Genomic DNA, 14352 nt, shown 5'->3' with positions numbered 1-14352 from the left:
CCTCAGAATCGTCATAAACGAGACGCACCTGGGATAGTTTGTTTGGACCCGGAAGTGGAGTTACGCCCTCCTTCAGGGGAGGTAACTCTCGCAACAGCTTCACAAAACAACTTGTGTGAGGGTGGCAATGGACGTACTTTCCGTGTTCTATCATGGAACATGTAAGGACTAAATAAACAAGATAACCCGAATTCTAAGGTAAAACAATTCTGTAGTGACTTTGACTTGTTTGCTTTCTTTGAATCTTTTGCTCGCAGCGTAGACGACCTTTCATACTTATGTCCGGTTTTCGGTCATTCAACAGTGTCAGAGTGAAACGAAAACAACTCTGCCACTATAGTGATGGTGTCACTATTCATTTTAGGGATCACTGGTTAAGTAACAGGTATATCAGAAGATCATGTGATGATTTTGATAATACACTGTTTTTTTTTCTTCTGTTTCATACGTCCAAATGACACAGCTTTGATACTGACATATATTTCACATGACGAATCTCCAATATGGTAGGATGCAGATCAGATGGTAACTATGTGACTGTTATCTCTGTTGACCATCCAGAGAAAGAAATATGTTTTGCTGGAGATTTAAATGTGACCAGACAAAATGCTTTATAACCTTTTTGCCCCAATACTTGAATTAGAGTTAAAAAAAAGACTCAAGTTCTGGTATTTAGAAATGGGGGACCATTTCAAATGATAAATGGACATACACTGGTGATAATATTGAGGTTGTTACAATCTATAGATATGTTGGTTTAATGTCGCCTAGATTGATTTGGACACAGGCTCAAACTTGTCCAGCTGCTCAGAGCACTAAAGGGGCGGTCGGGTAGCCTAGTGGTTAAAGCGTTCGCACGTCACGCCGAAGACCCGGGTTCGATTCCCGACATGGGTACAATGTGTGAAGCTCATTTCTGGTGTCCCCTGCCGTGATATTGCTGGAATATTGCTAAAAGCGGCGTAAAACCATACTCACTCACTCACTCAGAGCACTAAAGCTGTGATGGCTATTGACAGATATCAGAGGACAGTGCGTGATGCCTGTTCATCGAAGAAAATTTTTGTCACGCTTTCAATGCAGCAACTTTAAACTGGCTGCAACCTCATTCAAACGTGGTCTCAGTTCTTGCTACCGCTAAACAAAGGTCTGAGGGCATCCCATTACGGTTCACCTTTCGTGAACTTTGACTGACCATTGAAATCACTAACAAGAAGTCGACCTTTGCAGTGTTTGTTTCAAACTGGCGACTTCCATTCCAGACTGCACTTTGAAAGTTTGAAAACTTGAGAAAAGAAAATTCTGGAATGTCTGATAGATGGTCGATATTCCCACAGGGCATGGAAAGTCTCTTCTGTTTCAGATATTTATCCAATTGAAGTGAAGATAGAAATACGTACAGAATACCACATGTTAACCTTTTTGCGGTTGCCTGATCAGAAAACACATCCCGACTGTCACTTTCCCGATTTGGTAAACGATGCTCTGATTGGTCTGATGAAAGGCCGTTCTGACCTTACCAGTAATTGGATGTCATCAGATCTTTGTTTCAATTTAAACTACCTAGCTGTAAATACTGGAAGATACCATCACATACTCTATTAGAAAAACTTTGTTCAGATTGTCTCCTTTGAGGAAAATACTACTTTGAGAATTAATTTCATAATTTGCTTGTGTGTGAATCATATACTACTTTGGGTACTGCTATTATAGGTAAATATACTACTTTGGGTACTGCTATTATAGGTAAATATACTACTTTGGGTACTGCTATAATAGGTAAATATAGGACATCCACATCTATTTATTGTTCTAGAAAACTTATTATATCTCAGGAGTATGAAATATTGCATAACACCAGTGTATATCTCCTGAAAGTACAGCAACATATACACAGTTGCTAACATTTTCAATTTGTTTGTAGTGATGTCTGTTTAATTGTATGTATTAATCCAGCAACCCATGCTTGTCTTAAAAGGTGACCATGCTTGTCTATGAGGCGACTAACATGATCAGGTGGTCAGGCTTGCTGACTTGGTTGATGCATGTCATCGATCCCAATACCGTGGATCAATGCTCACGACGTCAATCACTGGATTGTCTGGTCCAGACTTGATCATTTACAGACCGCCGTCATATAGCTGGAATATTGCTGAGTGCAGCGTTAAACAACAAACAAACAAACAAAGTATATATTAATCCAAGTATATTGAGCAGTTAAATATAATTCTGTTTATGAATGTATTTTGGGCCAAAGGCCTTTTTACTGAATAAAACTATGTCTGTATTTTGAAAGTAACCCTAGACCCATTTGCCCAGTCTTATTCCAAATATGCGAGGCTGAAAATAGCAATCCAATCAATTACGCTCGCGTGGGAGAGACCATCTTTGCAAAGTTACTGACAGGCTAGGATGCTGACGTCATTGACAAAACTGGGTCCAGGCTGTTTATCTTAACGGCATGGATGTATATTACACTGGATTATCGAGGATGACCCCAACACAGTTGCTTATTGTTTCAGAATGGCTGCTTCAGCAACAAAGACGGTCTGCTGGACATATGGGATGAGGCACATTACCGGGAGTGGGAGGAGCGCATGGGCAAGCCTCTCAACGCCCTGCTCAGATACAGAATACGACAAAGGTGGGACTATCTCCATGGGGTATAGGTCATATGGTAGCTTAGCAATACACGTGTCCGCGTTCGATTCATCCACAAGGGCACAATTTGTAATGCTTATTTATAATTGAATTGAATAATGCCTAAATCTTTGTAAAACAATATTTACTTTCTCCCTCGATGTAAATTGCTCAATGATTTAGTCATATTAATATCCAAAACTGCTGCAAAATTGCTGATGCGGCTGTAAGAAGTATATACCTCCCTCTCACATCAAGCAGCATTATACCAAACTCATTCACTTCAAGCAATTCTCACTCACTCCCTATTGTATATTAACATATATCTATGTGTTTGAAGAAGACCCTAGGTTATCCTCAACATGTCTTTTGCAGATTTCTGCCCCCTGAACATATCTGCCCAAACGGGACACGCCCCACGACCCGACTCCCAGGCCAAGCTCTGCAGATCCTGAGGGCGTGGCTCCTGGATCACCGGACGGATCCTTACCCTTCCAAGCTTGACAAGGACCTGCTTACGAAGAACTCAGGCTTGTCACCAAGTCAAGTGAAGACATGGTTTGCCAATGCCAGACGTCGCCTTAGGCTGAAGAAAGAAAGTAACGCTCACAAAAGTAAAGGTGGCCATCCATCATCTTGCAGTGAAATTGAGGCTGACCTGAGCTGCTCGGATGGGTTGTCCGACTCCCCCGAGGATCTTCTGTCTGGAGAGGACTCGACTCACAAGGAGGAGGGTGGGGAGAGTCGCTACGGAGGAGGAGATTTCCAGCAGGTTGATGGCTTGCCCATGGAGTTAAAGCAAATTGATAAAACCCCCACGGGGGACTTCTTCATCCCATATGCCGGGAAGAACCAGTTCTACAACAGTGTTGTCCATCAGCCATACCAGCCTCCAAGCTTCACCTATGACACCATCAGCGGACAGAAGGTGGAGAAACATGAGGTTGCTCGAGCTATCCGGTCTGTGGCAGCGGCAAGTGAAAAGCTGATCTCAACCCAGAAGGTGTCCACGTCATACCGACCCCAGTACCAGCACTCCACCCAGACCTCGGAGTACCTGAAGGCAATGGCGGGCATGTGTGAAGAGATCTCCCCTTCCACGTACCAGCTCGGCATGCCAAGAATCCCTGCACCCAAACACTCCATCTGTCAGTCAGTTCCTGACTACCATCCTCAGCAGCAACCTCGACAGACCTTCTACCAAGTCCTACAAGACGAGACCGTCAGGTACCTCTCCTACCAACAGGGTCCTGTCACGGAGCAGCCTCCTGCCTACCCAACGTTCCGCCCAGCCCCTTGTCATGACGACGCCTTTCCTCAGAAGCAGAAGAAGTGGTATCAGGGTCATGAAATCGGCCGGGACCAGACGGTGACCCGACCATATTCCATGTCAGCACCACCGTCTCTGGGGGTACTGACCAACCTGGACACCCGTCACACCTACCACCAAAGTAGCTCAGTAGTCCCCCCAGTCCACCAAGGGCACCCTCAGGAACCCCCCTGGCCTACATACCAGCAGTCCTACACCAGCAACTGCTTCCTGGGTTGTAACACTGTGGGCTCTTGCACGGGTTAGTTGTGTTCGTAGAGTAAGCGTACATCTTCCAATAGTGACTGCCTCCGTGGTCTAGTGGTAGAGCGGAAGGTCCGGGGTTCGATCCCCGGCTGCGTCATACCAAAAGACGTTAAAAGATGGTACTTGTTGTTACCCTGTCTGGCGCTCGGCATTAAGGGGCTAAAACAAGGACTGGTCGGCTCGGAGTCAGTATACTGTGTCTGAGTGGGGTATTCATGTTAAAATGCGACATGGTATCTCAGTGGGCTAGCGCTATAAATCGGCATCAGTCCGGACTAGTACATGCAGCCACACACACACACACGTGCATGAACGTCGCTATTTAAGTGCAATAATCTTGGATGCGACGTTATACCCAATTTCACCTCACCTCTTCCAATAGCCCAGTCGTCTAAGGCTCATGTGATCGATGTGCAGGGTTGTGTCCCCTGGGCACACCAGGAACCTATGGCAATGGGTTCTAATCCCTGGTTGCCCTGCTTATGTTTCTAGGTTTGTCAGCACCATACCCATGCATATCACCTGCATCCATGGCTTTCCTCCCACATTAGGCTGACACGTTGTGATATAACTCGATTATTGTTCAATGCGGTGTTGAACCCAACCCAGGGGCGGCCAGGTAGCCTAGTGGTTAAAGCGTTCACTCGTCATGCCGAAGACCCCGGTTCGATTCCCGACATGGGTACAATGTGTGAAGCTCATTTCTGGTGTCCCCCGTCCTGATATTGCTGGAATATTGCTAAAAGCGGCGTAAAACCAAACTCACTTACTCGCTGAACCCAACTCACACTCACTCTTTTGGGATCCCTTAACATTAACAAAATGAGCTCGTGGGCTGGTGTTAATTTCCATCACTGTGGTACAAGGTGTGTGAAAGTTGTGTTATTATGCATACTCTCATGTGTCATCTCGCTACACAGAGCCATACAAATCACAAAACATGTCTGCTTCGACTGACAAACTGTACACAATGTATATGTGCATTTTCAGCTTGCAAGCCGGCGACTTCTCGACTGACAAATGATGCTTCCACAGTTCCTCTCCCGCCGTTTGGTCTGGCAATGATGGGAACCACCGTTGCTACCCCCGCCATCCACAGCGAGCCACACCAGGCCCCTCTCCGCCGCACCCCCTCCCACCCCAGTCTGTCCAACCAGCCGGTACTACAGTGGACCCCCATGAGTAACTCCCCAGCCATGAAGTACAGGTCAGTTCCAGGGCTCGCCTTTAAGTTGGGTTTTGTTACTAAAGTAAACTGTTAACATACTCTTCCTGCTTCCAGTTGAGATCCGGGTAAGAATAGGTCTTCAGCAACCCATGCTTGTTGTAAGAGGTGACTAATGGGATCGGGTGGCCAGACTCACTGACATCATTGATGTGTGTAAACGTATCCCAATTGCATAGATCGATGCTCATGGTGTCAATCACTGGATTGTCTTGTCCAAGCTCAAAGGCTGAGTTTGTTCCAGACCTTAGGTTTGCAGTTTTTCAGGGACTGTTTTCAGCCTGGTTACAGTGTGAGTGAGTGAGTGAGTGAGTGTGTTGGGTTTAACGCCTCTTTTAACAGTATTCCAGTTATATCACGGCGTGTCAGCTTAATGTGGGAGGAAAGCCCGAAGAGAGGCAGGTCTCGGACGTTTTCCACTTCGTTGAAACCCACGAGCATGGGTATGGTGCTGACAAACCTAGAAACATAATTGGGGCGAACCGGGATTCGAACCCACAATCATAGGTTTCTGGCGTGCCCAAGGGATGCAACTCTGCACAGCGAATCTCGGCGCCTTAGATGACTGGGCTACTCGTGCCCCCCGGCCTGGTTACAGTGTTGATGATGATGATGATGATGATAACTGCATTTGTAGAGAGCAGCATTTACTGTGCATAAGTGCCCTGTGTGCTTGTGGCTTGATAATGTTTGTAATTTTTTAGTCAAACCTTTTTTTTCAAGTGCATATTTTCTTTTACCATGTTTGCATGACAGTTCATGTCAATATAGCAAGCCAAATAACACTTGGCTTGTCATTAAATAAGAAACATTGTTTTACCCTGACCAACAATTCTTTTCATATAAAACCATGTTTTCACAAAACAATTACTACCAAGCCCATGGTTCCGTAATCCATAGCCCTAGCTGTGAAATTATAGCTATATATCACTCCCATATCTCAGGATACGATGGACATTTGATACTTCAGTGCTCCCAAACCATTTACCTTCAATACAGCCAAACAAAATCAGCCCTGATATAATATCATACTCATCCCTCTCTCCTCAGAGCAACGACTCTTCCAGCGTTTGCTGCATCTTTCACAGTCCCAGCATCCTCTGTCCCTCTTCCCTCACTCTCCTTGAACTTCATCCAGCAACAACAGCAAGGTCAAGGTCAAAAGTCGACTTCACCCTCCGCAAGGGAACAACAAAGACCACACGCACCCAAGAGATCAATTGAACCGTCAACAACATCGGCCTCCGTCCACCCGAAGAAACGTCAGCGACATCAAAGTCAGCCTGTTCGACCAGGAGACCGTCAGTTCGAACCCAACTTTCGTCTGACGGACGACACTCTGCCTCGACCGACAGCCCCTCGGCAGGTGTTGATGGCCACAGAACAGCAGCCTCCGTGTAAGGCGAAGCTCAAGCGATCGTGTAGCACAACAGAGGAAGAACTGAAGAACGTGAAGGACACCAATCCTCCACTCATGTCAGACTGGTCCAAGATGTTCTCCAGACCTACCAGCCAAGACGGCATCGTTAACGGACAACCTGCGCATGTCAAGACGACAATAGCTGCAGCCAATCAGATGATGCCGCCCAACGCCCACACACACTTGAAACGTCAGGAGAACTGCAGTGTGGACGCCAAAGAGGCCCTTGAGTAAGTTTGTTAGAATTTCTTAGCACTGTCTCGTAAATGTATGCAAAAGATCTATTAACTATTTAACCGAATTTGGGGGTTAACCGCAATCTTTGGGAGTAGAGGGGCTCTCTAATACCTTTTCCCCTGACCATGGCGTTTCTGTCACTAACACACAATTAACTGTGCAGAGTTGTGCCCCTTGGGCACGCTAGAGACCTATGCTTGTGGGTTCAAATCCTGTTTTGCCCCGATTACTTTTGTAGGTTTGTCAGCATACTGTGCTCGTGGGTTTCACATAAGTAGTAAACGTTTGAGACCTGCATCACTTTGGCTTCCTCCAAGTTTAAACTGACACGCCGTGATATAACTGGAATGCTGTTGAAAGCGGCGTTATACCCAGCTCACTTACACACTAACACTCTGTAACTGTCGTGGTGTTTCTGGTTGCAGTTCTCCCTCTCTCGCTCCCAGTCTGTCTACTCCTACACCAGCTAACTCCACCGAGGTATGTACACTATAACCTGAACCCGCATCTCACTCCAACAGTCTGTAGACATTCCGGGGAGACAAAAATATGGAGACTTAGATGGGGATCACTTTGTCACAATGGTTGATGTTTAAGAAAAGTACTTATAAATGTAGGGCAGACAACTCACAGTTGTGGCAAAGCTTTCCCCACAATGTGATCTCAGCTCAAAGCCTTAGATCAGTCTCTGTAGCAGTATTTGTATGTTACATATGTCCACTAAATTTGTTTTTAAAGAGTCCCTACCTGTGAAGGTCCGGGTTAGAATAGGTCTTCAACAACCAATGCTTGGTGTAAAAGACGACTGTGCTTGTTGTCATAAGATGCGACTAACGGGATAGGGTGGTCAAGCTCCCTGACTTGGTTGATGCATGTCATTGTATCCCAATACAGTGGATCGATGCTCATGATGTCAATCACTGGATTGTCGGGTCCAGACTCAATTATTTGCAGACCGCCATCATATAGCTTGAATATTGCTGAGTGCGGCTTTTAACAACCAACAAACAAATTAAAGAGTCCCTGGCATATGGTTCCCCAATAACCTGAACCTGACCAGATGCAATGAGAACAGTGCTAACTCACTACACACCCGTGGTGATGACTCCGTCAGTGTAACCTTTTCTGTCTCTCACCTGACTGCATAATTATCATAAATGTATAGGGGCGGTCAGGTAGCCTACTGGTTAAAGCGTTCGCTCGTCACGCCGAAGACCCGGGTTCGATTCCCGACATGGGTACAATGCGTGAAGCCCATTTCTGGTGTCCCCCGCCGTGATATTGCTGGCATACTACTAAAAGAAGTGTAAAACCCAACTCACTCACTCACTCACGCATAAATGTACATTATACATTAGTGAAATCAGATTCAAACTTTGAATAGAAAACTGTTATTTGTCGGTCTCATAAAGGCTCATTTTCATGAAGAAAAATAATTTTATAAGTCTACTTTGAATGTCATATATAATACTATTTCCTATTTCATACGGCAACATGGCGTGGGATTCAGTGTATCGGACATTATGTCATGCGCCGTACACCAGCCTGTAAAATGGTCTTGTTTGTTTTTTGTTTAACGCTGCACTCGGCAATATTCCAGCTATATGACGTTGGAATGTAAATAATCGAGTCTGGACCAGACAATCCAGTAATTGACATCAGGGTTTTACATGACGCAGAAACGTGCGTCCAGTACCCACAAATGCATGTGTAGAATTTTTGGTTTGGTTTGTTTGCTGTTTAACGCCGCACTCACCAATATTCCAGCTACATGACAGCGGTCTGTAAGTAATCGAGTTTGGACCAGACGATCCAGTGATTGACAACATGAGCATCAATCCACGCAATTGGAATCCATGACATGCATCAACCAAGTCCCGTTAGTCGCCTCTTACAACAAACATAGTCGCATTTTACGGCAAGCATGGGTTGCTGAAGACCTATTCTACGGTTTCTGTACACTGGTAATTGATCATGTTGATGAGGCAAAGTCTTCAACAACACTCAAACCTTTATGTAGCTTTACGAATGTCAGTCAGGGCTTGGGCCGGGACAAGTCCAAATTAACTACCCGGGTACCCACCCCCCTATTACCAGACCCTACCCGGGTACCTGCTGAAGGTCTCAAAAGATAGGTACAAACTGTCTGATTGGGAAAAGTTTGACTGTATATCTGGCAAAATGTATTTAGATACAGTAGAACACGGATATAGCGAACAAACGGATACAACGAACTGTTAAAAAATCCCCGATTTATCTCCTATATAATATCATATAAAATTTACGTATATAACGAACTCTCTATAGCGAACTAACGGATACAGCGAACTGATACCTGATCACCGACAAGCCCATTTATCACTAATTAGCGACGTGTATAGCGAACTGAGAAATCTCACTCAGTGTTAAGTGTCACTGACAATTGGCTGTATGCAATCAGCGGCGAATCAAAACAATGGCAGCGAATCAATACAATCAGTGGTGACGGATCAACCTTGTTAAATCTGCATTGTGTTAATCTTACCTGTACATGTAATCTTGTCTGTAAAACAAACAGTTTTTGACAGTTTGGCGGATCTGAACGATGTCGTTTCAAGAATGCAGTCAGCGAAACGAATGAAAATGAAAAAACGTGTATAACGAACAACGGATATAACAAACTGATTTCTCTGGTCCCTAGTAGTTCGTTATATCCGTGTTCTAATGTACATGTATAAAACGATCTGGTCACACATACATTTAAGTTGACTGAAGTTTTATATTTATTCAAACTTATAACAGTCAGAAGAAATGGTGTATTAGTGACTTGTAGTGTAATCATAGAGATTTAGACAATATTTGTCATTAATCAATATATCACATGACTAACCACGGGTCTGGGTAGTCCTATGGCGGCTATGCTTGTCGTACGAGGCGACTAACAGGATCAAGTGCTCAGGCTTGCTGACTTGGTTGATGCATATCATTGTATCCCTATTGGGTATCCCTAATGGATCGATGCTCATGATATCAATTACTGGCTTGTCTGGTCCAGACTCGATTATTTATAGACTGTTGTCATATAACTGGAATATTGCTGAGAGGCTCGTAAAACAACAAACAAACAAACTTTATCAGCACATATATGTTCTGGTTTCAGTCTCAGGAAGGAATGAAGGAGATCGCCCAGGTACTTCTTGACCTCTCCACAAAGGGACCCCAAACGTCGTCTTCCGTTGCCAACAGCAGTCACAACATCAACAGATAGTCTCAACTTTAGAGCAAGGGGGAATAATCATGATTTAACCAATTCATAATGAAGTCTAATGATGGATGCCATTTGTCCTATTTTAGAACACAACAGAGGCATGTATACCAAGACTGTGTGCGAAGATAATATTTAACCCACTATGAAGCTCTAAGAGCTCTTTAAATCACAAGTGCTTTTTTATGGGTTGTATGCGCATGATGACGTAAACCCTGTGATGAAGTGTTTTACATTGTATATGTAAATCATTTGAGAATGTATTATTTATTTATTGATAAAAAATGTCATCAATTCAGTGGTGTGATATGCTGAACAAAAACAGTTAGGGATCATGAATATTTTTTTATTTTTTTATTTTTTTTATTTTATTTTTTTAAATTTGAAGATTGAGCACACAATTTCATAAAAATATCCAAAAATATATTCGTGATCCCCAACTATTTTTGTTCAGTATAATTCGCGATGAGGCCGTGCATTTAGTTCATGAGTTTTACACCTGTGTGTTGGGGAGGAAACAGCCACAGGTGAGATTGTTTAGATGCAGAATGAATGCATTTATATATTTATTGATAATTTTACAAGAAATATGTAATTTATTTTGTTTGTTCATGTCGGCTTCAATTGCAAGGTAAATATGAACATGTGGTAATTTGTCAAAATTATTTATCATTTACAATTTATAATGTTAACGACTAGTATTCCAATGTGAATAGGTATATTCGTTATCATGGGCTAATTATTGATATGTATGATATTCAGAAAGCTGTTGAGTTCATATCTATCAAATGTTATTGTTTTCTTATATGAATATGTGTGTAGTCTAACCATTACTAGCAAAGACCAACCCTGAGCTGTGACAGATTGTGTCATTGTACCTGGTCCAGGCTCGATACCTTACAGAATGATGTGGTGTTCATCACTGTTGCTGTTACTTGTTAACTGGTCATTTACTTGTTTCCTGGGGGTAGAAAAGGTCTTAAGCAACCCCGGGGCATGGGTGGCCCAGTCGTCTAAGGCGCCACCATTCGCTGTGCAGAGTAGCGTCCCTTGGGCATGCCAGAAACCTATGATTGTGGGTTCAAATCCCGGTTCTCCCCAATTATGTTTCTAGGTTTGTCAGCACCATACCCGTGCTCGTGGGTTTCACCAAAGTGGAAAACGGCTGAGACCTGCATCACTTCGGGCTTTCCTCCCACATTAAGCTGACACGCTGTGATATAACTGGAATACTGTTAAAAGCGGCGTTAAACCCAACTCACTCACTCTTCAGCAACCCATGCTTGCCGTAACAGGCGACTATACTTGTCATAAGAGGCAATTAACAGGCTCAGACTTGGTGGATGCATGTCATCGTGTCCCAATTGCATGGATTGATGCTCATGATGTCAATTACTGGATTGTCTGGTCCTGATTTGATCATTTACAGATCACCTTCATATGGCTGGAATATTACTGATATTGTGCGACGTTAACAAACAAACAAACATGTTTCCTAATATTGTTTGTCTGGTCTTCAAAGATAGATAGAGATTAATGGCTGAGTGTTCCTGGATTATAAAAATCATGTATGAGAAATACATCTTTTATGTTCCTTACCCCCGGTATATATGAGATATAATTATATACAATGTTAAAACACAGGATAATAATATCTTAATCATATGTCATTCTTAAAATAATGGATGTTTGAGACGTAATTTCACTCTGTGAAGTAGCTAGAAACTGTGTATGAACACAATGTTTTGAGTGAACTGCCGAATTTTTTATATAGTGCCAAATGACTTGCAGCCAATCTTGTAGCCATATTTCAGGTAAACATTGAGAAACATCAACTCAGTATATTGGGTATGTTATTAGTTCATGGGAGGGAAGGCATCACATTGGTGTATGTTGCACTTGAAAGTAGTTCCTGATAAATGCCTTAATTTGCATTTATATCGGATCAGGATACTCTATTTATGGGATTGGTTTATCTTATGGATAGCAAACCTTTAAATGATAAATGACCGACTTCTATGGGGTTCACTGTTGCCATTACTCATTAACCGTTCATTTCCTTGTTTCGTTATGTCGAGAAAACATCAGAAGGGAAGACACTGAAGTGCTTATAAGAAGTGTGGGGAAACTGTGAAATTCACAAGTAGGAAAGCGTTTGGAATGAGTGAGTGAGTGAATGAATGAATGAATGAATGAATGAATGAATGAATGAATGAATGAATGAATGAGTTTGGTTGTACACTGCTTGTTGTGTTCAAGCAATATCATGGCGGGGGACACCAGAAATTGGTTTCATTCATTGTTTTCATGTGGGGAATAGAACCTGGGTCTTGAGCGTAATGACCAAATGTGCCTTAACCACTAGGCTACCTCACCTCCCCGTTTTCAGTGAAGCCCTGATTGTCCGGAGCACCACACGTTCCCGGCAAATACTGCTCGCAATGCTTATATGTATTCAAAGTGACTTACCATAAGAATTAACGAGATCTCACTGTATATAGTAATGGGAGGATATTTTAAGCGTTTGTAATGGGCACCAAAGGAATGATGGGTAAAGCTGTGACAACACTAGACACTCACATACTGAGGGTCCAATTTGGTTGGAACAAGAACAGCACAGCAGTAATATTTTTTCTGCAATATTGCAGGGCTGGTAGGGTAGCCTAGTGGTTAAAGCGTTGGCTCGTTATAATGAAGACCGAGGTTCGATTCTAGAAATATATATATATATATATAACCTTTTATTCCTCCATAAAGAAGAGTACAAAAAAAAAGGAAGGAAATAATAGATGAACATTTAAGAGAACAACATATTATTTTGCATTAAATACAGTGTGTGAAGTCCCATTCTCGTTGCCCACCTCGTGATAGCGCTGTAATTGTGCTAAACTTAGTGTAAAACCTACTCACTCACTCACTCACTCTGCAGTATCCGTGTTAAAGCTGGAACACTGGTGATGTCCAACAACAAACACTAATATTTCATGTTCCCTTACTTTTGTCCATCAGCATCGTTTGTTACTATTTAAGTAAAGGTTTTTATCCTAAAGTTACAAATGTTAAACGTTCTTTGACGTTGAGTTGATGGTTAAATGGTTGTTGTAAGTTGTAGTTCAATGACGACTTGGCCTCTTTCACAATCTCATTAAAATCAGATCTTAGTTTTGGCTACCACTAAACAAAGATCTGAGGACATCCCATTACGGGTCACGTCAGAACGACCTTTCGTTAATTTTGACCGACCAATGAAATGACTGACAAGAAATCGACATTAGCCAAGCAGAAGGCAGCTTTCTCAAGCTTTACGACACTGGTTTCAAACTGGCGACTACTTTCGAAACATATTTTGACGTATTCTCGATTAAAAATGTTAAAACTGATAAGAACATTCTGGAATGGCTTATAGATGGCCTAGATTGTATGGATATAATCATAAAACCCGTAACTGTCAATCGGAATACCCTGTGTTAAATATTTCGTGGTTGCATGATCAGAAAACACATTCCGACTGTCACTTTCACGATCTGGTAAGCGACGCTGATTGGTTGGATGAAAGGTCGTTCTGACGTGACCCGTAATAGGATGTCCTCAGATCCTTGTTTAGCGATAGCGAAAACTAAGATCTGATTTTAATGAGATTGGCCTCTTTCACAAAGTGCATAATGCTAGAACTAGGAATCTAATTCTCTCTCACATGAACAAAACTGATAACACTGGCAACACTTTCTAAAGGTCCTGTTCATTTCTAAAATTATTCAGATTTTGGCCAAACATGGTCCTTATACCTAGTCCTTTGAGCACCTGACAGAATATGTTTTGACTCAAACTTGCTCTGACTGCCACTTAGCGAGAGCCTTGTCCCTTGTTCAGACAGCTTTGTGGAGCAGCGTCCTGGGCCCACTTTCACAAAGCAACCTTAGTGCTAAGACCAATGTAACTCCCATACTTGAGAACACACTTACAATAGCCTTAGCGCTAAGTTTGCTTTGTGCAAGCAGGCCACGTTCGGT

The 14352-nt window shown here is 42.9% G+C and overlaps 1 protein-coding gene across 2 annotated transcripts; it reads left to right on the top strand.

Moving 5' to 3' along the window:
- The first annotated feature begins 81 nt into the window (after positions 1-81).
- Positions 82-11427, top strand: LOC124111443. 2 transcript variants are annotated; one of them, XM_046471154.2, is made up of 7 exons: positions 82-198; positions 2523-2644; positions 3016-4211; positions 5207-5423; positions 6492-7091; positions 7524-7578; positions 10238-11427. In XM_046471154.2, the coding sequence occupies exons 2-7, from the start codon at positions 2598-2600 to the stop codon at positions 10343-10345; spliced, it is 2223 nt and encodes a 740-aa protein (XP_046327110.2). In that variant the 5' UTR covers positions 82-198; positions 2523-2597; the 3' UTR covers positions 10346-11427. The 2 variants fall into 2 exon arrangements, with proteins under 2 accessions (XP_046327110.2, XP_046327111.2); XM_046471155.2 differs by lacking the exon at positions 7524-7578.
- The last annotated feature ends 2925 nt before the right edge of the window (positions 11428-14352 follow it).

Source organism: Haliotis rufescens, unplaced genomic scaffold (assembly GCF_023055435.1).
Source record: "Haliotis rufescens isolate VD_foot unplaced genomic scaffold, xgHalRufe1.0.p SCAF_6, whole genome shotgun sequence".
Classification (NCBI taxonomy): Eukaryota; Metazoa; Mollusca; class Gastropoda; order Lepetellida; family Haliotidae; genus Haliotis; species Haliotis rufescens.
This window is presented reverse-complemented; position numbering and strand designations above follow the sequence as displayed.